Genomic DNA, 26450 nt, shown 5'->3' with positions numbered 1-26450 from the left:
ACAACTCATACACAGATGTTGCTTAAGAAATCAGATGTGTGTCAGAGTAACACAATATTAAACCTCAAAGTAAGTAAATCCAAGGGTCACTATTTAATCAATTTCAAACTCACTTCCATGTTCACAAGTAATAATGTTAGAAGCACTTATGTATTTATTATAAAGGAATTGTTTTTGATTTTATGAAAAAATAACATCAAGAGGCAGACTACAAACAAAAAATACTAAGAACATGTATTTCCCAGAAAACTATTAAAAGTTAATATGGCATTCAAGTGACATTTTAAAAAATAAGTCATTAAGAATTATTGTGGTGACAAGCAGATACTGGAACAATTCTCTTAAGAGCACGAAAATCATAGCTCTGCAACAACCCATGATATATATTGATTAGGAAACTTTTATCAGTATATCATTTGAAGACAATTTTTAAAACAAAAACTGCTTCTTGAAAGCTGCTAGTGTTACAGTTGCCTAATAAAGCTCAAACTATCCCTTGCCAAAGCAGAAGTATTATAATGTTAAATTATTATAAAAGTAAAAAATCATAAGCACTTAAGAAAACATTCTGGTTGTACCCAACTCTGTAAGATGTATTAATCAACCTTCGGTGAAGTTTGACGTAAGTTTATTTCAGAAGAACTTACTTTCAGTGAGTTGGCCTCACTCTGCCATAAAATTAAACCACAATTTTCCTTTTACAAGAAAACAAAACCTGAACACTCACCAGTGTCAACAGGGCTTGCATTCAACGTTTCACTGGCTGAAAAGCTGCCAGTGGAAATTGTTGAAGTTACATCACAGGGTATTTGTTGCATGAAAGCCTCTGAACCTGGTACTTCCTAGGATAAAGCAACACACCTATTACAGTGTATTCACACGTTCAGAAGTAAAGCTATAAACACACACATTTCATTCTGAGCTCAGGTCAAGTGTAGGAGCCTTCATGTTTTGCAGTCAGGCAAATACAGATTCATCCTTGCTCAGTACAAGACATTCACACCCCATGTCCCAGGCACTTCACTCCCCAACAGCCCCCTCCCCTCCCACTCACACTCACACACACACACACACACAGTTATAAAGCCTCTCAGAACTGCATACAAATCATGACACCTAGAAGATTGTTTTATCTCCCGGTGGTCAGATTTGGCTATTTTTCATCACAGACCCACTTCAGTAGAATTGTGGATCTCAGAGGGACATACATGCAAAACATTAAAAAGTCATGAGCTTTACAAGTACTTGCAATATTGAGGTTTTTGCGTACAGGAGACTTAAAATCTAATTCTGTGAAATTAAAATACACAAAATCCTCTAAAGCATTATCTTCCTTAATTTTAAGGTAAGCTCTACAAAGTCGTGAAGCAGACAATGAGGGTTCCTGTGGTTCAAAATTTTGAACAATTAGATATGAACAATTCTTTTCAAACTCTGACTTAAATGTGCCCTAAGAAAATAAAAAATCTTCATTATGTACTAATTTATACAAATATATTGAACATACTCATACAAAATATTTACATCCTAAGACACTTTTATATATACATGTAATACACGCATGTTTTAAATACTGTTATCTCCTAAAAAAATGATGGAATCTTTGGGTAAGAGAAAAGAGGGAGATTGGTGCTGATTTTGGCAAGATTTTTAACAGTCTCACAATATTCTATGATCCCAGTTTGGATGCTGCAACCTGGACGGATGGACAGTAAGAAGGGTAAAAAAAACTGGCTTTAAAAACCTGGCTGGATAATCAGGCTCAGAGGTCAGTGATTGCAGGGTTACACACTCTGTGGAGGTGGGGAACAAGTACACAGGGCTCTGTCCTTGGCAATGAATGACCCAGAGGAGGTGACACCACGCTTTTTTATCAAATTTGCAGATACGTTAAGGCAGGAGGAGCATCCCATGCACCGAACAGCAGGGCTGGTATCCAGAGGGACCTCTGAGGCTGCCTCTACAGGAATGGCATGAAGGCAAATGCAAAGTCCAGCACGTGGGAAGGAAGGAGCCAGAGCACCAGTCCCAGCTGAGGCCTGCCTGGGGAAAAGCACTGTGAAAAAGGAGTCTCAGCAAGCTGAGTGTAAGCCCATGGTGCGCCCTGACAGAGGAGCAACAGCATCCCATGCTGTATGAACAGGAACAGAGCAGATCCATCACAGTGGTTATCTCTTTACTTGGTGCTTGTTTTACTGCTGCACCTAGAATAGTGCACCCACTCTTAGCCACCCAATATGAGAAAGATTACATCACAAAATAAAGAGTGAGGTATAGGATTATTTTGATGTGACCAACCGTATTATCAAGCCTGAATGATGGTCCAGAACATGTTCTAAGTCTCTCTCCACCTTCAGCAGCAAGAACTGATGAATCTTGAGACACTTGAGAGTCCTGGGACTGGGCTGAACACAAAAGTAAGAGAAGCAATAAGGAAAAAAGCAATTTTTGAGTTCATAGTGAGCAATGCACAGCAGAGGGCAGTAACACTCCACTGCTGCCGGCCTCACTCTTCGAGCACTGATTTTGCCCATCCTTAACCACTTTCCTCTCACCTACACACTTTTTGCTCCAGTATACCACCAATTTCATCAGCAACCTGTGGTTCTCCTTGACCAGCCTTCCTAAAATTTCTAACTACCCTGACTGCTCTCCACAGAGCAGGCAGGAAGAGCTCGAAATTCATGCTTTGGCATGATCAATCATTTCACTGGAGTGGGGGGAATCTTTTACAATCTACCATTACAGTAATTACAAAGAAAATCAGACATTCTAAGTAAATCAGAGAACACAGAAACACTGAATTGCTTAACTACAGAATGACTACTACCATGGAACTGAGTCACTTTTGCCATAATGCTCTTACACATAAAAATAAGTATGATCAGTATCTGTCCAAAAAAACCACCACAGCAGCAACCAGAAAACGCAATTTCTGCATTCAGTGCTGATAAGCACCTTCAAAGTTTGACAATTCTATGACTGCAAATTAATTGTCACAAACAAATACATATTCTTATTTCCAGTAATAGTTTTCAAGAAAGCAGTGCTAAGTATGAAACTGAAATGAAACACAAGTGAAGTAGGTATGCTTTCTCCCAATTCTAAATAGGCTGCTAGTGACAGACATTTCATTCCAGCTTTCGTAAGACTCTCTACTTAAGCAGATCTAACTTTTTGTGAATCGTAACACAAGTTTGTACTTTGCGTATGCTGAAGCTCAGTTTCTTACCAGATGGTAAACTTTAGTGGTTCCATTTTTCATACTATAAAAAAATAGGGGATGTTTCCTCTGTAAAGCAACACCAGTAACATATTGATATGATGTCACAATAATAAAGATTGTGTTCTCAATAAATATGAAACATTTTGCAACTCATTTCAGGGAGAGGAAAAAAAAATCCAAGGTTTCTTATAGCCACTACAACCCAGTAGACTTCTAGGAGAAAGTACAAAACACGAAAGGAAATACATCTAAAATGCATTTATTTAGAGACCAAGTACTCTGCTCAAGTCTGCTCCTCTTCCTTGGAGCAGGATACAGGAGACAGAGGATCCTGAAAATGAGCGAGGCCTTCAAGAAAATTCCTTGAAGAAGCATGAGAACCGCAATCATCTAATCAATTACTATTTAAATATCTCCACAGAAGAAAAAGTGCGCAGTACAAGAGATTGCTAAACCTAAAATAATAACAAGGAGCAGTGTCTAGAAATGGCTGTCAGGACATTCAGAAACTAGAAATAGAGTATTTATTTTAAAATTTGATAAAAAAGTAAATGCTGGGACAAGCTACCACATAATTCTTTATTTTCTAATACCTTTCCATCAACGTTAGAGATCCCTTTCTGAAAGAAGTTATTTTATTTTCCATAGACTATCGCTGTGATGGGCAGTAGTACAGGATACACTAGAGATGAGATTCAAGCATTTAATATTAATCTCTTGTATATAAATTCTATGGGCAGCTATGTTACAAATGTTTCATTACTGTACTGTAAGAACCTGCATTGTTCTTGTGATATTAATACCAGGGATGAACAGTATCAATTTCATGCTACAAACCAAATTATTTAATTAAAATACATGCTCATATCCCATGATTTTATTATATTAATATCCTTAAAAATCCTGTATCTGGTGATTCATAAAGGAGGGTTTTTCTGTCTTCTCTCCTTCCTCTAAACTAATAGTGCAAGGTTCTTGTTCCTCACAGCAACATGGGACTTTCATGTTTTAACTTCTTGGCCACCACAGTGTCACAAAGAATTTATATTTAAAAGCTGAATCTGTAATATCCCAAATGTTGCTTTTTTCCCCCCCCAACAGAAATGGCAGTAAAATAGCAGCAATTGTTTTAGGGTGCAACTTGAAAGACAAATGACTGAAAGCCCAACCACTCAGTGAAGACAATGTAAAAACAAGGATTAGTCCAAATCCAGGCATGTAGACAAACAACAGTAACAGCTAAACTGGTAATGGAAAAGACAGTCTGTTGAAATGCTGAATAATGGACAAATACTTGGGATTACTAAAAATAAATTGAAATATTCTTGGAGTAACATCCCCATAGAGAGTAGCAACACATGAAGATAATCACATCTGGACCACTGCTCTGGAACCAATGCAGATGAATAAAGAGAGACAAGCCTGTTGATACGTCCTGAAGGAGAACGGTGGAAGAAGTGTATGTATCAAACCTAGTCACTAGTTCCAGGCTGACTTCCTAAGGAAATTAGGTTTATGCCATCAAACTGCCTGTCTCATCTGCAGGGTTATTCTGCAAATCCCTATTAACAGTTTGAATTCTATTACCCCATTCTAGCCAAAGAGGATTGGAAAGAACATCAAGTGTCCAAAGTTCCCAACTCATCCTATCATGCATCCATGGCATGTAAAAGAGCAATTCAGATTTTAGCCTCACTCAAGGCAACATCACTTTAGCAAAATTACCTGTCCTCTGGCTGCAACCAGCTGATCAGTTGGTGCAGCACTTGCAACCACTCAATACTGAGAACGGGGATTCATCCTCACCTAACCACAAGAAGTCCTTATGACCCATTTTACATTCAGACATGTCTGCCACTAAATTTGAGAGGGTTAAAGTCATCTTTCTTCCTGTAATAACTGAAGAAAGAAATACAGCTAATTATAGACTTTTTTAAAAAACTGCCTGTTACCCAAGGCAGCTCTCCTATCAAAGGAAACTCACTTTTGTTGATAAAGCATCTGCATGTAAAAAGCAGATTTACCAACTTTATCTTTTTATCTTTGATGTCTGATTTGAACAAGCATGTGAGCAGTGACCAAGGATTTGTACACAGCTAGTGGTTCTGGAATCATGAAAGCAGTACAACTCATAAGTTGTAAAGACTTACATTATTTGGTCAAAGGCTGAAACCACCAAGAGCATAACTTCAAAGAACAAGGTCAAAGACCACACAAAGTACTCATTTGCTCTTACCTGTAGAGATACAATTACATCTTGAAAACATGGCAAAAACGCAAACATGTTCTGGTAAGAATCAAGTAGCAAAAAAAATTTGAAAACCAAATGAAATAAAAAACCATAAGCAACAACCTAAAATAAACCTTAAATTTTCCTTTCAGAAACTTTGTATTTAAAGTGCAAGGGATTGTAGATTTACTTGCTGAAATACCACACTAGTTACTGAAAAAACCAGAGAGAGCACCATAGCCTACACGTTATCAAGATTATTGCTGGCACTTTGGTTGCAGATCTGCTCAAGAGGGCAATCCTCTTAAACACAATCACAGAAAGCTTTCGGTTTTTTCTTTTAATATAGATGCTCACATAAAGTTTCCTAATCCTCTTACATAAACTATTGCATTGTTCATATACAATACTCAATGTAAGAAGACACTACACCAAGTTATTTTATATTAATTTGGTAACAGCTGCTCTAGCAATGCTTTTACAACTTACCCAGACAGATACAAGTCTTTTCTTCAAATACTGTTAAAAGGCAAAATGATTTTATGATAATTTAAGTTTAAATATAGATATACTTCAAAAGGGGCATTCTGAGAAATAAAGAAACTGCTGAAGGAAAATGAGTGTATATGTATTTATTCAAAACAACTATAATTCCAAGTAAATCCGACTGAATTGGAAATGAAGTCTCAATGCAAATTAAATGAAAAATTAAAGCTTAGGGCCAGTGGTGAAATTTCTAGCAAAACCAGGAGATGCGTACTACACAGTTGTATTGCTTGTAACAATGAGCATATGAAGGCTACCTAGCTTCTGGGAACTCCTCTGCAGCTCCAGTAATATTTCAGATGGATACTGAAAACTGTACTGGATCATGCAACGCCGTCACCTTGTAAAAAGCTTCAAACTGCTTTAGCGAATGTTTTACAAACTAGTCATCTTTGTCCTTTTATAAAGCCAGCCAAGTCACCCATAACATGTTTGGCAGGTTTCAATGTCCCTGAAACAAAATTATTTTGAACATTCACAAACCACTTTCTAGCAAAAACCTTTTTGCTGATAACCAAAACAACTTGTTTTATTTTATGGAATCCAAATAACTTTGCCACCTATGGACATGGCCTATCCTCAAAGGTGTTCTTGTTCAATGAAAGCTCTTCACAGACAGACAAGAACAGAGCTAAAGCAGTCCTTACAAGACTGCACTGTTCCTTTTGACATACTCAGTGGAGCATGTTAAAAGCCTATGGTGGCTACTGGAAAGGGTCAAAGCAGAATGGGCCTGTCCTGAATACTAGCTATGCACAGACTTTTCCTAGTCAGGAGACCCCTCACAGCTACTTGAAAATTCTGGTGTCTAGCTCAACTCTAGCACTGTGTTAGTCTCACAAGCTGAGAGTCAAACCTAATGCACTGTGAGCTGATAGTCACAACTTCCTAATTAAATAGACATTGCACATACAAAATAATTACCTGTAACTAAACAAGGCAACAGGACACAAGGAAATGGAATGAAGCTGCATTAGGACAAGACTGGACATTAGGAAAAGGTTTCTCACTGAGAGGGCGGTCAGTCATTGGGACACACTCCCCAGGAAAGTGATCATAGCATTAAGGCCATCAGAGCTCAAGGAGCAACTGGACAATACTCTTAGTCAATGGTTTTGTTTTAGGTAATCCTGGGAGAATCAGGAAGTTGAACTCGACCCTTATAGGTCTCAGGTCTCTCAATTTGATATATTCTACATTTCTCAATTTTTATGTCTGTCACATCTAAGACATGATTCTTTCAAAGTTTTTTTGAACTGACAATGACCTTAGCCTTCTATTTTTTGTCTCAACCATATTTTTAAGTAATTTCTTACATACACTGATCTTCCAGAGGATATCTAAATCCACACACTAACACTCCAGAGGCCTTTTTAAGCACTGATTTCCTTTGTATCAGTACAAGAATCATTGGGTATTGAATCAGGAACACCACTGGTCTGCCCAAAACAGGTTCCCACCTGCAAAACCTGCAAACCTTTACAATTCTAAAAGTTACAGATGAAAAGGACATGCCTTGAACAAGAAACCGTTGACTAGCAGTGTAGTGCAGTGTGGACTTGTTACTAGAATGGTAAGGGATCACAAAAACCCAAAAGATAAAAACTCATTCATTCTGAGACAAGTCCTTATTGAAACATCCTTTTTTACACTTAAAATTCAATAGCATTAAATAGCACTGCATGCTCTTTAACAACTCAGGTCATATTCTACAAATAAACAGCAGTAAAATCAGCAATGCTGAATGGTGTTCACGAAACTCCTTGAAGGAAGAGGATTCCTCACCTGAATCATATGAAGTTTCAGCAGCCATCATCAGCAATTCTTGCAATAATCTCCCTGATGGATTAGTTTGCCTTGGACTTCCATTGGAGGCTTTTCCTTCATAGTTTGTTATACCCAAAGGAGAGGTGCCTTCATGAAGAGCACGACTGTGATGCTTCACACATGCAAACTCCCCAGAGGCTGAAATCAGAGAAGTTTCTCCAGTACCAGCATCTGTTTTATCTGAATTTAAAACATTTGTAATCAGTTTGGGTATAGAAAAGAAGTGCTTTGCGCGTCATGAGGAACATTAAGATGCACATTCTATTCTACAGAAATAACCTGCTGAATTTGCATGGTCCCCATTTTAATGAATTTAGTTGTATCACATCAGTAAACACATTTGCATCACAGTCTATGGATTATACAGGCTGAAAGATTATACAGATCATAGACTTCTCAAAAACTAATTCCTAACTCCACCAAAGTATTTCTTCAAAAGAAATTCAAACAAATTTTTCCACATAGCAAATCCAACAAAACTTTCAGTAACTTCTCCAGATCCAGAGGCAATGTAACTTCTCTGCTCTGGTTTAAAGATTTCTTTCTCTACAACCTGGCCTGTGAAACAGCCCTTTTTGGCCACCCAACCCAGTAAAAATCTCAAGTTTTTACCACCTACCATGACCAATGGTTTGGTAATACAGGAACAAATCATGTGTGGATCATAACAGTATTATACAGCCAAGTGTAAGTTACTAAGCCAAGCGCTTTTGGGAACATAAATATATTCCTCAGTCAAAACCTTACCCAACAGAACCTGCTATCTAATCAAGATACCAAATTGGTCAAACAAGAATTACTCTGTATAAACTGATGCTGACTAACATTAATTACTTTTCTTTAATTGAAGGATGTCTCATATCAGCTGTTTCATTATTTTGCTCACAATGAATGCCATACTGACAGGTCTATAATTACTCAGATTGTTCTGTTGAGCCCTTTTAAGAACACAACATAAAAAACTTTGTGAAATATGCATTACATTTTAGATGTGAAGAGACCTTGAAAAAAAAATTAAATGTTTACCTTTAGAAAACATGAGTTTGTTGTACCTGTTAATTAATGTTCCTTATAGAGAATTGCAAAGCATTGGCTGCAGACTGTAACAAATATATTTATAAAATTATAACTGCTCTTCAAATTTTTTTTTTTGCAATGAGTGTTTTTTAACTAGAAAAAACAACATAAAAAGATGGCCTAAAAGTTTCTGTAGAAGCTTGATACTAACATCTTACTTGAAAGATTTCACAGTCACTTTCCCGGTATGCTCAAAAGGTAAACACTCAAACAAAATCTACCAACTTCTCTTTTGAGTTATTGTACAACTGCCTATTAACACAGACCCTGCCCAAAAGAAAAATCAACAAGGAACTACCATCATGGAACAACCATGAATTCTGTTCTCCTGGTGAAATTTTGTTTAAACTATGATTTTCTAGACAGACACTCACAGGATAAACTTTTCTGAACTACAACTCACTTTGCTAGTTTTTAAGTTATACCTTAAGAATAGCAAAAATATCAGCTATTATTTCCTAATAATCTCAAAGATTATATTCCTCCAATCTACTCATAACAGCATTTATTATATATTTTGTACATTACCTGAAAAAGAGAGGCTGCAACTTTTTGGTGTGTCTATCTCTGGTATAACACTAAGTTCATGTTGTTGCAAACCAAGCCCTAACTTGACTTTTGTCACTGGTGGTTTGGAAGATCTCCGCTTCTGCTCTCTACAGAGAACTTTCTCAGATTGGTCTGTAAAACAAAGTTGAGTATGTTGCAATAATATGGGTACACACACCCACATATCTCAAATTAACTTGGAGAGATGGAAGAGAACTCCAGCTCAGCTGTAAACCAATAAAAATTATAATGAAAAATAACACACAGCCTTACCAGTTTGCTCAACTGGACCAATGCACCGAGAAATCGTTTCACTTCTGTGAAATTTACTCCTGCCACAATTCTCTTGCTGGTAGTTTTCTGAGACTTGGAGAAAGTCAGTTCTATTAATCCAGTCAGGCTTTTGTGCCTCTGTCACTTCTTCATTTGGGCACATACGTTTCACCTGAGAAGGGGGGAAGCAGTTTTATGTAAGATTATATTTATACTAATTTATCAAACAAGCATTTTTTCTTGTGTGTATTCCACATAGGACAATATTGAGCATGTTGAGAAAGCAGTTTGAGTACACAGGATACTGGACAGATCTGCTTAGCTCACAAAACATTTGGACATAGAGGAATTGTACTTAGCTCTACAAACCGAATGTGCTAAAACTCAATTAGTTACATTTTCAAGGCCTTTGTGAGATTAGATCAGAGTACTCATCATTTTTACCAGAAACAATTTCTGAAAAGTCTGCTTTTACTCTTTCAGCTCCTGAATTCAAGAATTTTAGATGTTTGGAGGCTGCAAAAATCAAAAGACAGGAACTCTACAGGGAACAGTTATTCTTCTAAGATGGCTTCAGTTGAAAAAAAAACGCAAGGGAAGGCAAAAGGAGGCTCTTTAGAAGCTCAAGAATAAACTTGGATCCTTCTTCTGTTACTGAGAAACAAGCAAATTACAAGTCAAGACTGCAGCTGCCAAACCAATTTCCTAGTGAGTACACACAAAAAGACAAGCTTTAAAAATAATCTATTCAAGATGCTTATGATATCCTTTCAGGTACTGTTTAAGTCTTTGTAATACAAGGGCTATTTCACACATAGAGGCGCATTTACAGTTAAGAAGACAACTCTACCTACAGGAATTTCAGACAACATAACAATTTCAATAGGCATTATGCTCAGAGACCAAGCATGGACGTTCACAGTATTTCTGTTACACTGAACAAAACTGTGCTCTTGGGGCTTACAGAGGAAAAGTACTGATTACAAATCACAAGTCCTAATTAAAATTTTCATTATGGTAAATCACTTGAAACTATCAACATGGGGTACTCTGTTAACTGGTAGCATTGACTCATAAGTTTGATCACCTCCTAGACGATTCCCCATGCAAAGTGTTTGTAAAGCTTACCTGCTTGTTTAGAAATTCTTTCAAAGCCTCTTGCTGTCTCTGCATCTGCTCCTTCAATTTCTCTTGCTTCTGTAAAAGTAGTTGTTCCTGTATTCTCCGTTTAGAAAGAAGAGCTTCTCTTTGTGCATCTAGCTGCTCTTGCAATTCTTTCAAATACTTTTGCTGAGCTTGGATGCTTTCTGATGAGGCCAACACTCTGTCCCTTAAATTCAATATACCAGAATAATAATTTAACAAAGATGCATCTCCTGGTTTTGATATCAATAATTCCTCAACACCCTGGGCTTTAGATTCTTCATGTGCTAGAATCATGGGTTCAGAAGAACTGAACAGTTGATCAGGGCTTGTTCCGCTGCTGCTCTCTACAGATCCCTGCTGACAGGCTAAAGGATCAGCCAAGGCTGATCTCCTTGTTGCTGGCATGAGGGATGTCTTAAATGGATGCTCTTCTCCAACTTCTGTCTCTTTCTGATAGTTAAGTATCTTCTGAGCTAACTCCTCAGAGTGCACTGTTTCTGAAAACTCAGAGGAACTTTCTGCAGGCAACACAAATCTAACATGTTGTCGCTGTGCTTCTGGTTGTGTTCTTACTGCAGTGACTTCTTTCCTGACTGACCCTGATGGTAACTGGGACTGGGATGGTTCTCTGATGTGATTACTGGCAGTTTTGAACATTCCCACTTGTTCCTGTGAAGGACAGTCACACAGCAAGTTAAACTCTCCATGCTTCGATTTTGATGCTTCTGAAAACTGCACTGATCTTCCAGGACAAATGTTATGCATTTGCTCTTCCTGCTTCTGTGAAGATGGTTTTTCCAACAGACGCAACGCTCCTGAAAATGCAGGTAATGACCGTGCATATTCTTGGGTATTGACTTGTTCCAATGAATGGAATTGTGTTGGCTGTGCTCCTTGCCTCTCTAGGAGTGGCTCTGAGACAGGATCTAAATTAATGGATTTTGTTTCCATTGAGCTCAGAGGTGTTGCAAAAGCAGACAAGTACCTTTGCTTCAGTGCATTCTGATACTCCTGTAGATGCTTTCTAGCTTCTTCAATGGTCTGTTTGTGCAACCTGAACAGAGTGAAAACATGAATCTTTTCAGAGCAGTGCAAAAAGAAACATCAATTTCAATAACCAAAGCAATTCCAATTACTTTGAACAGGCATTCCATAAAGACACTTCACAGTCCATAAAGACGCTTACCTTTTTTGCTGCAGAAGGCGTTGTTGAAAATTACGGATCATCCGTATATGACTGTCTTCTCTTGGACTCCTGGTGTCTGATGCAGTAGTCTAATCAAAATAAAATAATTTTAATTGCACATATACAACTAACTCACAGAATACTATTATGGCAACAACCATAAGCTGTGTGTTCTTCTTCCTAGGTTTACAGAAGCCACTGGGTACCACCATGTTTGAAGTCTGTAAGATTTCAGCCTGAGGCAATGAAGCTAAAGGAGTTTCTAGAACGGATGGCCCACAGCTACAGTCTCTCTCTGCACACACCATCAAAGTCAATGGTGCTTACAGCAGCTCAGCCTAAAGAGGTAAATATACCCTGCAAACTCAGGGAGCAATGAGCCAATACAGCTGCACTTCCAAGGCAATCAGACTCTCAAAAGAGCACAGGTTGTGCAAATGAATCAAGATTTTATATATAAAGAAGATTACTTTCCTTCAACATCCTCCATAAATTCCTCTTCTTTAAGTAGCTGTTTGAGATTTAAACAGACAGACAGAGGCAGATTTTTGCGATTTTTTTTCCGACTATGATTTCTTTTTTCCTTCTTGAAAAGCGTTATGTCTACATGCCTTCATCATTATGTTACTCTAATCAGATTTTACTAACAGGCATTATAAACAGACGTGCTGTCCCTTGGACTATAGAGAGACAATACAATAGCAAAAGTCACAGAATCATAAAATAACAGAATATCTGAATTGAACGGGACCTACAAGGTCATCAAAGTCCAGTTCCTGGCCCTGCACAGGACCATCCCCAAGAGCCACAACATGTACCTGAGAGCACCATCCAAACACTTCTTGAACTCAGAGGCTTGGTGCTGTGACCACTTCTCTGGGAGCTGTTCCAGTGCCCAACCACCCTCTTGGTTAAAAACCTTTTTTCATAGCGTCTAACCTAAACCTCCCCTGACACAGATTCATGCCACTCCTTCAGGTCCAGTGATACCATGTGAAATAAAGCTTGTACACTAGAAAAGGAAGCTTTTATACATACAAACTTCTAATTCACAGCCTAAGAAATAAAAATTGTCTTGATTGATATGGTTTAAAATTGGTAAACGGTGTTCTTTATTTTTATTGTAATAGTAACTAAAAACCTACACACAATTTTCCATAATTCTTCACCTCATGTTCCATTTGGTTCTGCTGATCTGTGGAAGGGAGACTGTGGCTTTGCACCAGCTGACCTTGCTCTTCCTCTTCTTTTTTTTTCTTAGCCTCCTCCAAACAGGTTTGCATTTGGATCTTCAGATAATCAGCCTCCAAAAGAGCTTTCTCTTCCTCAATTTTTTTAATCAAGGTCAGCTGCTCCTGTTTCTGTTTCTCTATTTCCTCATTCTATTGAAAAGAAAAATGAGGGGGAATCTCTAGAACTGAATGATGAAGAAACCAGACTGCTCACACACCACCACCACACACAAACCTTTGTTTCAAATTACAGAAGAAATTCTATTGCTTGTGACAGGTATTTCCAAATTGCAACAGGCCTTTAAAAGTAGTTCCGAAGTTTACAGCAATAACTTTGTTTTACTGGCTCAACATCTCTAACAATCCCTAATCCATTTACTATTGCATTATTACCTGTTCTCAAATTAATAAGATGAATAAAATCAGATTTCCATTCAAGATACGTTATCACTTTCCAAAGACTGCAAAAGAAGTCCTTCTCTTAAAGTTACTTGAGAAATCTATTTTGAATTTCACTGAGTTTTTCATCAGTGTTGAACATATTTAAACGCTTATTCAAGCTTTACAAAAGCTTCTGAAATAGCTAATATATAACCACTTTGAGAGTAGTCCATAAACCTCTAGTAGTTTGTTTATTCTCTTTCCATGTACCTATCAGCTACAATTCACTTAGATCCACACTTAGTAACAGCGTATGTGCTTTTAGAATGAAAGCAAAGAAAAATTTTGAAGTACTGGCAAAGATGAAGTGGACAACAGCCTTTAATGACAATCTGAATGGGGATGTCAGGAAAGGCAATCCAAGAAAAAGCTGGGCCTGAGAACAGCTTTGTGGACACAGCAACCTGTACACCTGGCCAGGTGAAAAGTGGGAAGAAATGAAGGTGAAAGAAAGTAGCCACACTTTCATAAAGGATTTGTTGCTTGGTTTTTTTCCTAAAATATTACTATTTTGTCAAATTTTTGTTTCCTTTATTTCTGAATGTAAACTCCACAATTTAAGGCTGCACTTAGACCCAAATTTCAACTTTTAACTGGTAAACCACCACATAACAGCTGGTAGGTCTCTAGGGATACAACAAAAATTAAAATACAACAAAACACATACACAATACATATACTGAATAATACACAAAGTTACTACTTGTTAAATATAATAGACATAGCATTCCCAGGGACACAAAAAACTTTCTGCATCTGCTTCCTAGATAACCAGAAAAAAAATTACTCAAGGTTTGTATGCTTTTCCTGTCACTCTAAACACAATCCCATAGACTTTCCTACATTATTACACAGGGTCAATAAAGTTTTCAGAGTTGTATATTGCTGACTATATCCTCCCTTCACAAAACAAAGGTATTCATGTACAGCTGGGATTCTCATTTAACCATGGTTGCATCCCTTGCCTACAGCACTTGTTAGATTTGAAGGAACTGGGGGTTTCCACTCTACTCTAAATTTCAGCTACAGCTTTGCTGTTTTTGAAAAGTATAAAAAATGTTACAGTAAAAGTTTAAATATTAAGAGCACCTATAGCTGCTGTATAACCTGAAACATTTTAAAGTCCTCTGTAAATCATTTTTTTTACACTACAACTGAGATAGGAATAAATACAAACACACTTACCCACTTCTGCCTCTCCTCTTCTATTCTAATTTTAGCTGCCTCTTCCATTCTGGTTTTAGCTGCTTGTTCTTGAGGATGGATTAGAACTGACTTTTCACCTGCAACTGTATTTTCCAACATTTTCATAGGGTCTAAAATATACATGTTATTTGGTGTAATTGCAGTCAGAGCGAGCCTTGGATCTTCTTTACATCTTGCTTTACAGTTTCCCAATATCTTTAAACAAATGCATAAGCTGCTCTTGAAAAGATCTTTATTTTACTACTCTGCCTGTCTCCATAATCTGGAAAATCAGTTTTTTATATTATTTAAGTCTTTAATGGCCCTTTATTATGTGTCTTTCTTGAAGACACAGTAATGTCCCAGCTTCAATGAGACCAAAAATTACTTTTAACAGATTACTTGGAAGCCCAAGAGCAAGATCATCCTGAAGAATCAAAAGCCACACATTAACCTCTTGGAACAAAGAGGGTCTAAAACTGGCAGTCACTGGGCAAATGATGTAACATTTAGCTATTGCACAAAAAGCAAGTCTCAATCCTGTACTGTTAGCTTCAATAGCAGCACATTTTCCCCAAGGCATGGTTTCACTCATGCTGCACTCTCCAATCCCTAGGCATTATGCTGGCATAGCCAAGTACATGATTGAACTAAATCACTTTATCTTGTTTAAAAAAACCCAAACAACCAAAACACCTGCCACAACTTGATGACTTTAAAACTTCAGAAATCCCACTCAGCATACAAGATCACCAACTTCAGCACTAGCCTAACCAGAAGTGCACCAAGGACAGACATGGGAAGTAACCCCAAGATGATTTGGCTACCAAACAAACTGCAATGTCTAATTGCTATAAATTCCGATTTTACAAAAAAGGCTTTTTGGAATGGTGCCTAAAAGCAGAGAAAACTAATCAGCTTATGCTTGTCTTGGGCATTTACAGCTGTGAATCTCCAAAGAAAGCAGCTTTTCCAGTTCAACAGGTACAGAACTTCAATGCCGACTTCTGCACTGAAAATTCTATCCCTGGAGGCAAAGATCTACTAAAGCATGGCAACACCAACAGTGACAACAATTTGGGTGAGATTTGAAGGATAGAAAGATATTCTGGACATCTGTTCTTTTCAAGATCTCAGTGGACAGGTTGGAGTTAAGAGCAAAAACCTCTCCTATTTGTGGTTGCAACAAATCCACAATGCCTTGTGGGCTCAGATAGGAAACTATACTTTCGTTCACCATGACAAAACATTTAACACTGAAAGTTCATTAAACAGTTTTGCCATAGTCCCCCTGTACAAGTCTTTTTGCTCCTACACAACAAACTTATGATGCAAGTATGTACTACGTACCTTTGGCTTCAGATACTGTAATTTTCTGCTGCTCCTTGTTAAGTTCTAAATCATATAATGGTCTCTCTTCACTAGCAATTGTGCCTGATTCAATAGTCTCAAATTCACTTTGACTCTCTTTCTCACTTTTTGATGTCCACTCCTCTTTTTGGCTTCTAATCTTGTTCAACAATTTCTTTAAGGCAAGTTTTGATCGAGGCTGGCAGGCTTCTCCTTCTTCATGCTCTATAAAGAATATATACTGTTAAGAGTTTTGGGTAATGAATATCTTCATATCATAAAAAAACAAAACCTATTTTTTTTATTGCTTACAGAGTTGGACAAATAGCTCAGGTATATTTTTAAAATCTTAGCAGTATTTTCTCTTACCTGCAAGAGAAAAGCAGTAATGTGTCTCTGCAAGCTATAAAAGAAGGGCTAAGCTGGATGCAGTGTTTTACAGTCAAACTGTAGCAAAAATATGCAGTACTATCCCCACACCTGCCCTCTGTGTTGCATCAGCACTGGAAACACTATGCACCACAGACCGAACACCAGACTGTGCAACTCAAGGGATGCAGAAGCGTTTGGCCAAGCAGCAAAGGTCACTGAGACACTTCTGGCTCACATCACATGACCCTGGACACACCACAAGCAAACAGGACACACTCATGCATCCGTTCCAGCCTACTCACAATATGCAGCAGCTCAATCACAAACCTGAACATAAAGGACACACAATAAGCAGACTATAAGCTTTAACTTTGAAATATCTCAAACCACAAAATATTTAAGTTCACACAGCAGCATCAGTCCATAATTTATACTAATTATATAGGAATAATTATGGCTACTAACAGTGTAGTTTTTACAACCGAAAATTATTCTCGGTATACTAATGAACTGAAGCATATCAGAAAAAGATGTCACATTTTTCATTTTTAAATTCATAATCATTAGGTTATTATCATCTATGCTAAACATAAACCACATGATATTGAAATATTTTACATACATTAAGAAGTTTTACTAGTTAAAACATTTCAGTTATTACTCAAATTAATTTATTTGATATACTAGACTAATCTTTTCTAATATAAAATGGAAAGATTTAAGTTAAATATGAAGTTTAGAAGTTTTACTTTCTGGTTCATTAGGGACCTTCTCTTCTATCACATGTTCTGATTCTTGTTGAGTATCACAAGGAAACCCTGGTTGAGTGTCACAAGCAGATTCTTGCTCCAAAGAGATATCAAGATCATTATCTTGAGCTCTGTTAGAAGGGGCTGGCAAAGGTTGTGGCTCAAACCGCAAAATCAGGTCTCCTTTCATGTCTAATTCAAAGAACACAACAAAATAAAATGACCATTTGGAATACAAAGCAAACAACATTGCCAGACTACACTCACACACAGATCCCCAGGAAATTCAAGTATCAATAGGTTATTTCACAACAGATTCAATCCAACTTTTTTCCCCACCAAAATAGAATATTCAAAACTGTTTAGATCAATAGCCATCTATTCATTCAGAACCTCCACAGCAGCATCCACTAGAATATGCTATGTTTTTCAAAATAAAAGTTGATGGGATGAAAGGCTGATCTTTACACCAAAAGCAGCTCAAAGGAAAAATTACACACAATCCCAGTAACTTCATTGGGGAAAAGACACACCCTGACCTGGCTGCTCACAAGGCTGCCACAGAAGAGCGATCACATGGTCCAGGTGTGAAATCCCAGAACACTGCACAAGAATTCTCCCATGCTCACCTTAGTGACTGAGGAGGTTATTGCCTACAAGGGATGTGGGGCACAGGGGAAGATGGAATTGTATACTTGTTACTTAGGGGAGGAACCCAAGGCAGGGAAAGGAAAGGATCAAGTTAGTCAGGGGCAGAACAAGCATGAAATAAAAATATAAAAAGAGTGAGATAAAATGAGACAGTCAGTACACTCATCTGGCCATGCACTGTGCCTGACAGTCTGTTCTGTATTCTCACTAAATTCCACTTGTAGCTGTTTTCCAATGTGAGGAACACTGTATTTTGTATGCATGCGTGTGCATAGATATGTAAGGGCCAGCAACTGGAATGGCGACCAAAAGTCACAGGTGCACCTGTGTCTAAAGCACTACCACCTGCAGAGGTCATAATGAGTGCATTTAGGTGAGTATGAGTATCAGCATGCAGTGGCTAGCAAATCACAAGCCAGACTAGCCAGTAAGAATGGTAAGAGGCTCGGGAGTTATACATCAGGCAGCTGTAAGACTGGGCTGGGTATTGCAGAGGCCAGGGAATCTACAAGTTGCCTAGTGGAGGGATCAGGAGATCCAGCATTCAAGCCAGCTACAAAGGAGATGAAGGGATCCTAAGAAACCTGCCAGCACATGTGTGTGCATCTCCAAGATTACAAGAGGATCCAGGATCAGCTACTGGGCAGACTGAGTATGTAAGGTCAGTTCCAGGAATCCATTGCCTGTGCATGTCTGTGCATACACTCACATAACCAGCTGGGTCTGTGTAGCAACAACTGGAGTCGAGCAGCAGATCTTGGGGGTTCACATGCCCAGGACTCAGCAACTTCAAGATCAAGTCTTCTTGATCCTTAGAAGACTAAGGATCAAGGGCCAGCTGCCACGTATGAGTGAGTGTCTAAAGCTATTCACCAAGTGATCCATAGCACATATTTGAGCACATGTGCATCTGAGTGCATACACAAGTATGAGAGGTAACTGTAAGGCTCCAGACTCCAGGATGATCACTGGGTAGACTGGCTAAGACCTATGGAGGACCTGTAGTACAGCAGATAGAGATGTGGGATACAGAGCGCAACTACTGGACAGACTGAGTGTCTAAGAACAACTGCTGGAGGGATCCATACCATATGGACAGACATATATCCCACTAACAGGCCTTCACCTTGATCAGCCAGAGCAGTTAACAGAAGGAGGCCATTTGTGTTGTCGGTACTTAATGCGAGTGCTGTTTTCCCTGTTGGCCCGCATGGCCCCTGTGTGCATGTGCCCTGGAAGGCTGCTTGTGGTGTGCCTACTGTGAATACACACACGGCCTTGCCACCGGCTGGACCTGGGCAGAGGCAGCTGCAGCAGCCTCTCCTCTACTGGGTACCAGATTCAGCAACCTCCAACAAAGAACTTACTCCAGTCTTCATTGTACATTTCTTCAAACGCAGACTCCAGTTCTCTCTGCCTTTCTTCTTTTATTTCCATGCGTTTGTATGGTGGCACTGAAAGCTGAGGTGGCATCTGTGCGACAACCTGTCTCCTGCGCATCCGGTCCTGAGCTTGCATTTGCTCCAGTTCTTCCAGGAGCCTTTTCCTGTCCTTCAAGTATAAAGAAGGGATAACATAAACCTCCAGTGCTCACATTCAGACAGCCATGCAGCAGGACTGATATAAAATGCTTCCATTTGGTTACCATGATGTTTGTTTAATTTTTAACGTTCAAAGTTAATCTTATTCTAGGAAGAAAGTACTTCCTTAGGAGAAGGCTGTATCAGACCTTTAGACATAGGAGTCATCAATACTAACTAGAAGATCTGATGTTAAATAAAGGATCAGACTCAACACCTGTAGGCCAACTTCCCTGAAGAAAATTAAATCTTCTGTTTTATAAGGTAAATGAGCACTTCTTTTGGCAAGTGACTTTTGCTAGTACATAATTCAGCAATTGCTACTTTTTAAGATGTAATCTATATACTCTTTGGCACACTGAATACATGTGAAAACTATTAAAAAAAAAAAAAAAAAAGAAGTTTGTTGGGGTTTTTTTTCTGTTAATTTCAGGACCACCAGTAATATTTCCAGAAACCCCCATTTTAGTTTGGTTACTCATTCAGGGTTAATCATATCTCAGGTGATAAAAAGGAAGCTTTTGCTTTTTCTAGCCACCAAAGATACTTGTGAAGCTAACAGAAAGTAAAACTTTTTCGAGTGTAGCTGTCAGTACAAAGACTTTTCTTGGTAGATCAGTTTTTACTTCTTAAAGGAAACAATTTCAACACTTACAGACTTGCACATTAACAGAATGTCAGTCTTTAAGTAAAAACCTTGAAAAGCTTTCAAAAAATAAAAAAACCCATTACCTTCTTAGCAATAATTTTTTCCCTGAAGTACAGAATAACCAACTCCAACTAAAGCTAATGTGGAAAAGTAGAACTCATAAGCTATTAGAAAAGTTTTGCTTCACTATTACCTATTCATTAATAGTTGGTCAAACATTCATATAACAAAAATTAGAGGATATTCTTTCCTTTTCACTTCTCCCAAATGCCAAAATAAGTAAACAGATTTTGACTTTTTTGTTTTTTCAAAGACATTCTGCAAACTTCATTTAGTTCATAAATTTCTCTCCTGTAATTCCTTTATTCATCACCTACCTACAACTTATTTGACAGTGGTCGTTCTGACATTAAAAACAGGCATAACTACTTTGCCTACCTTGGCCAACTGGATCTTCTTCAAGGCATGACTTCCTCTAACATGTGCCTTTTCAAGCTGCTTTCTTCTCTCCCTCTCTGCCTCCTTCTGTAGTTCCTCCAAACGTCTCCCCTCTTCTTCAGCAGCTAAATGAGCATCTGGCTGGCAGTCAATCAACAATTTAGTCCACTAAGTTCTTTGACCGTTTAAAGCATATGTAACAACAAATAAATGAATAATTCTGCAGCAAAAGCACTTCAAAAACAACATACAATGCCATATGAACATCCTTGAATGTTTATGTTGCAAGCAGGACCAAGCTCATTTTTTTTACCTTTGGAAAAACAGCGTATTTACATATTTCGTAAGTTTAGGTGTCAGAGTTTTCCAGTTTCAAGCTGTACCAGGGATAATAATTTATATGATTTATTTGTTATAGCAGAGTGGTTATTTCTCCTACAATGTATGGTAAAGTGAATAATATGGTCAACATTACAGATTGAGTACTTCTATCCTCATGGTTTTGTTCTAAACAAGGGAAAAAAAACCCTTGAAATATTTTCAATCTCATTTGGGAAACCAGAAACAATCTGCGATTTTCAAAGAAGAAAAATCTTACTAACATGAAAATAAAAAATACTTAGGGGGAAAAAAAAAGTCATTCCAAATTAGCAAGGCAAATACAAGGCAAGGCTGGGAGTACATTGCTAAAAAGAGGGGAAGAGAGAAAAGCAGGGAAACTGCAGCTATCAATTCAGCATAAGCCATAAGTCTTCCAATTTGAGTGTTTGAACATGATGCCAGTCTTGTGATCCCACCTTCTTATAAAGGCCTGTTCACAAAGTGCCAGGTGTGATCCCCCAAGTGACCGAGCACGTAACAGGCTTTACAAGTCTGCCCATCTGAGATTCTCTTTAGTAACCCGTGTAAAAGCTGCTTTAGACAAGTTCATATCTTTAAACAGGTTCTAGAAAACCCAACAGCTGATATCCAGACACCGTATGCAATGTAAAGAAACATATATGTAAGCCTGTAGCACAAACACTTGGAGCCAATCACCTGCTCTCCGTCCACTTCTCTGTCCACCAAAGCTTCAGAAATATGGTAACGTGTAACACAAAAGTTGCCAGCACCAGAGGGCTTCATCGCAACAATCTTTTTCACGTCAAAGCTCTAGGAAGAAAAGTACAACTACAGCTGTATCACAGAATATTATCTCCAGCAAAGCAACTAAACAGAAGTGATCTGTAAAGCTAAATTATTACTAAAAGAAATCCACCCCACCAAATTTTGTCCTGCAAATATTGTTTAAAATATTGCACCTCCCCTGGTGCAACTTGAGGCTATTTCCTCTTGCTCTGTTACCTGTGTGAGGAGACCAACCCTCAACCAGTTACAACCTCCTTTCAGGCACTTGTAGAGAGTGATAAGGTCCCCCCTGAGCCTCCTTTTCTCCAGGATAAACACCCTCAGCTCCCTCAGCCACTCCTCATCAGCTTTGTGCTCCAGGCCCTTCCCCAGCTCCGTTGCCCCTCTCTGGACATGCTCAGCACCTCAATGTCTTTTTTGCAGTGAGGGGCCCAAAACGGATAAAACTATTTTTAGCCTTACCAACAGAACTTCAGTAACTTATTTTATGGTACTTAAACAAATGCATGTTATTCTAGTAGGTAAAAAAATAAACTGCTAAATTTCTTAATCAGTAAAAATCATTCTAATTGTAACAGATTGACATTAACCAAAACACCTGCAGATACTGATTATTGCTATGAAAATGGACAAGTCCCAGGTCGAAACCTCATTAGCCAGATTGCCAGCGCTTATCCTGTACTGCATTACTTTCAGAATGTACAAATAAACAACTCTTCTGAATTAGTTTTAAAAATTTTAAATTAACAAACCAATAACAAATAATTATTAATTACATGTAATCAATCAAACCTCCAGAATTTTACTCAAAAGCTGGGAAGACATGAGAAATATGTTGGAGGCTGCAATTTTCCAATTAATGTCAAAAGCAATTTAGGCTGTAAAAAATACTATACTTCCATCATGGTTTTGTAACTCCTTCCTTATTTTTCTCCTCCTTCCAAAAAGCAAATAATTCTATCCTAAAATCTGGCAAAACTGGAGCAGCAAAGTATCGTGAAATGGGACAAAAAACCCAACAAAAACCCCATGACCCCAACTCTACAAATGCTATGAATAATCAAGCAGAGTATAGTGACACTTTTTAGGTTTTATTTTCATTACATAACAATCTAATAGATCATATAAGAAAAAGTAAGTTTGCAAGAACTCTGCAACACTTTTCAATAAAATGGTGTTTACAGTTTAACTTAAGTAACTTTTCATTTGCTCTAACAAAATATGGCCTCAATTCCCAAAATCCATACTTCTGAGAACCAAAATGGGTTATGTCATTAAAAATACTTATTTTCTAACTGGGTAAAGTAACAATAATAGGAGTATCTTTCGAGAATGTTTCTTATATTCTAAGTAATCGTGCAATGAACAACAGTGCCCTAAATCCCTTTTATGGAATTACAGTAAATTGTTATTGCAACAGAGCATCAGATTATGATTATAGTTGTATTCAATAAGCTCCTTATGCAAACCGATTCAAAAGAACAAGCAGACTTATTCAGATGACCCTGTAATTTGCTGTTATTCACAGCAGTTAATGTTAAACAATTTGAATTCAGTGCTTTTTGAGTAACACATTTGCAAGACAAAGCCCTAGATTTACCTTCCCCTGAACTGAGTCAACATCTTTTGTTTTCTCTCTCTTGAAGCAGAAACAGGAATAAAATCTCTCAATCTTTCAATTACTTAGCATTTTCCCCCATGAAGTACATGGCACCCAATAACTCTTTGAAGAAAATACCTTTATTCTTCACCCTGTGCCCTCCCAGCCATAGGTCTACAACAAAAGGATTAAAATCTATACAGATATGAAAACTAGGAAAAAGGCTTAAAGTCAGCTAGTCTTTAAATGGAACAAATTGACACGCTGTGCTATATTGAAACAGAGCAATCTCTTTCCTCAACAAAAACTCAACATGTCTGCAAAATTACTGATTCACTTTGCCATTTTCACAATGTGAACTTCATAATAGAAACAAAACTCACATACTGTAGTGCCTGTAGAAAATCCAGATGTTTGCAAACTCTGCTATAAAACCAGTTACAAATCACATTTGTTGAAAAGGCGAGTAAAGGACATTTGCTAATGGGTGCAAATGCACTAATTTTTGGAAAGGAACAATACTTAAATAGAGTACTGACCCGGACATGTCATCCAACACAAGTGTATATGCAATTCTGGTTTCACCAGAACCTAGAGAAACCTGGAAACAAAGCCTTCTTGCTTCCCCTGGTGACAAAATACTAAAGGACGAGGAGAAAATTCTTCATTTGTAAAATGGAAGGGGAGATGCATTACTGATGTTGCTAGATAGAAGTTTAAATTTTTAGTATTTAGTATATCTAGTATTTAAATTTAAAGTATTAAGTACTGTGTCATTTTAGTTGTTATGGAGGTTAACTGCAGTGACTTTCTATGGGGAGGGGTTACATAAAATGCGACATAAGACACATTCTAAACTGCAAAAGTTACTACAAAGCAAAGCCAAGCATCTCATGCTTTTCCAACAATGCCAAAGTGAGCAACAGAGGCACCTGAAAACCAGGAAATAAAGAGTCAAAGTTTGGACTGATGCAGACTTCACCTGCTCTACACCAGACACACCAGGAACATACCATGTGGAACAACACAGAGGGAAACAGCAGCATGAAAGGGAGTGTGAATTCACCTGAACTGTACCAGACAGGAGCTTATTCCAGATGTACTAAATTTCAATACTGCATTTACTTCGCCAAAAATAACCCCAAACTTTACCACTCCCTTACAACACTTGTTTTAATCTTCACTCATATCCAGCTTACACAACATGAAAACCAGTGTGGAAATCTAAAGAGAAACTTGTACTAATGGAAGCACGTAGGTCCTCCTCCTAATCATTCTTAAAACTGTGAGGGTCAAACCTTACTCAGTTTTTCCAGATACAACATGAAACCCCTATCATCCTGCACTCTAACCTGTACATAATGTGCTGGGATGTAGCTGGAAAAAGTTTTGAAAGCTTCACTGGCTCTGAGAGGGGCTAGTATACCTCAATCCTTTCTTTTCCTGTCAGTAGTTCGAATACCCCTGAACCCAAAGGTCTAAAAGGGCAACACCACATGAGGCAACTTAAATTCTGCATTCATGAAGTTCTATTAGTTAGCTCCAAAGTAAAAATGCATGTAATGTTCTTTCTGCAGTTCAGATCTGCAATCCTACAGGAAATTCTACACGTATGCACCAGCTCTATGAAATCAAAGGAGAATGAATGGGATACAAAGCCACATCTAAAAAGGCTGCAGCCTTCCTAATAGCCTTGGGTGATGGTTTCCCATCAAAATTAAAGAGCTCACCCTTTATTCAGTACTCCCTACAAGAAAAAGAAATTGGAGGGAGAAAAAAAAACCCAAAAAAAGCAGCCCCACAGCTAAAAAGACAGAATTGCCTTTATTACAGAGCTAAACAAAATGCTACTAAATGCATCAGTATGACAGAAGGCTGAGGAGGCATGTAATGTACATGCTGAGAGAGATAATTTTAAAGTTTCGTACCACTAAGGTTACTAAATGAAAATGAGATACGATGAAAGTTTAAAATGACACATTAACTACAAAAATAAGAGTCCGAGGACAAGAAATAAGATTCATACACAACAAGAGGTCAGTAAAGTAGCAAAGCTTAGTAGCAAGAAACCTGCTAATACAGAACTAATTTTTTCTCTGGGTTTTTGCTGAACCAGTCTCCTTATAGTATGCAAATACCAACTCTGTATGTCCTGTTGTGAGGAGTCAGACCAATAAATCTATGTGCTACCCCTGAAATTGTGATCACTGTTGCATCAGGGATACATTACCTCAAAAGGACGTGGTGGAGGAGGTGGCAGGCTTGCAACTTTGGCTGCTCTTTGTCTTTCCACTTCCAGAGCACGTTTACGTGCATCGGTTCGTCTTGAGGGACAAAAACGAAACAAACCACAAGAGAAGATAGAAGGAAAATTATTTAAGCAACACTGACAGAACAGTGCAAAATAAAAAGTAAACCTAAAATCAGATTCCTAAGTACCTGCATTGAATGCTCAGGCCATAGGGATGGGGAAGCATATTGAAAAGACAACAGAACTTAGGCTGGAAGGCAGCATTAAAAATTACTTTCTTCAAATTATGCAAAAATGTTAATACACACAAGCATTCCAAAAGCAATGCAAAATCTCTGCTTTTGACTTAAGTTTCCAGAAAGCATCATGCACTTCAACATAATTTAATTGCTTGAGTGTAGACATACTTAACTATTTAATTAACAGGTCTCAGTTCTACTCAAGCACAACTATGCCCAAAAGGACACAGACCATTTTTTATGCCAGCTCAAGTTTGGTCCAATCTACTTAATAAAAAAAAACTAAGAAGGAAGACCATGACAAATGCACTAGGTCCTTTTTACAAGTGGGTAACTCTCCATCAGGAACTGGCCTGACAACATTTCATTTCATGTATCACTGAACTCCTGGAGAATCTGTAAGGCCAGCTTGAATATTTGACATTTTTGTCTTGGTTTTAAAGCTACAGTTTTTATCAAAAGCCACAAGCTTTGTCCATGAGCATTAATTCTCTAACCCATAAAATTTCAAGACTAAAAAAGCTC

General features: G+C 37.9%; 1 protein-coding gene and 1 non-coding gene across 11 annotated transcripts in view; both read right to left on the bottom strand.

The window, feature by feature from the left end:
• CEP295 (centrosomal protein 295) overlaps window positions 1-26450 on the bottom strand; it is a 67152-nt gene that overhangs the window by 11367 nt on the left and 29335 nt on the right. For 7 of the 10 annotated variants that reach the window (XM_039563296.1, XM_039563287.1, XM_010400645.3 and 4 more), the window contains exons 5-19: window positions 25666-25759; window positions 21746-21859; window positions 20708-20848; window positions 19408-19591; window positions 17390-17581; window positions 16269-16493; window positions 14919-15049; window positions 13230-13442; window positions 12061-12149; window positions 10857-11928; window positions 9729-9900; window positions 9435-9587; window positions 7788-8009; window positions 2299-2405; window positions 728-842 (exon numbers count right to left, since the gene is read on the bottom strand). In XM_039563296.1, the coding sequence (XP_039419230.1) occupies window positions 728-842; window positions 2299-2405; window positions 7788-8009; window positions 9435-9587; window positions 9729-9900; window positions 10857-11928; window positions 12061-12149; window positions 13230-13442; window positions 14919-15049; window positions 16269-16493; window positions 17390-17581; window positions 19408-19591; window positions 20708-20848; window positions 21746-21859; window positions 25666-25759 (3224 nt within the window). The remainder of the gene's footprint in view (window positions 1-727; window positions 843-2298; window positions 2406-7787; window positions 8010-9434; window positions 9588-9728; window positions 9901-10856; window positions 11929-12060; window positions 12150-13229; window positions 13443-14918; window positions 15050-16268; window positions 16494-17389; window positions 17582-19407; window positions 19592-20707; window positions 20849-21745; window positions 21860-25665; window positions 25760-26450) is intronic. The other 3 variants (XM_010400640.3, XM_010400642.3, XM_010400643.3) reach the window with 3 other exon arrangements.
• On the bottom strand, window positions 1089-1172 carry LOC120411662. The gene has a single exon (XR_005604117.1). It is a non-coding gene; the product is annotated as a small nucleolar RNA U2-19 (small nucleolar RNA).

The sequence above is a fragment of the Corvus cornix genome, chromosome 1, assembly GCF_000738735.6.
Source record: "Corvus cornix cornix isolate S_Up_H32 chromosome 1, ASM73873v5, whole genome shotgun sequence".
Classification (NCBI taxonomy): Eukaryota; Metazoa; Chordata; class Aves; order Passeriformes; family Corvidae; genus Corvus; species Corvus cornix.
The sequence above is the reverse complement of the archived record's forward strand: the minus strand, read 5'-3'. Positions and strand labels throughout refer to the sequence as shown.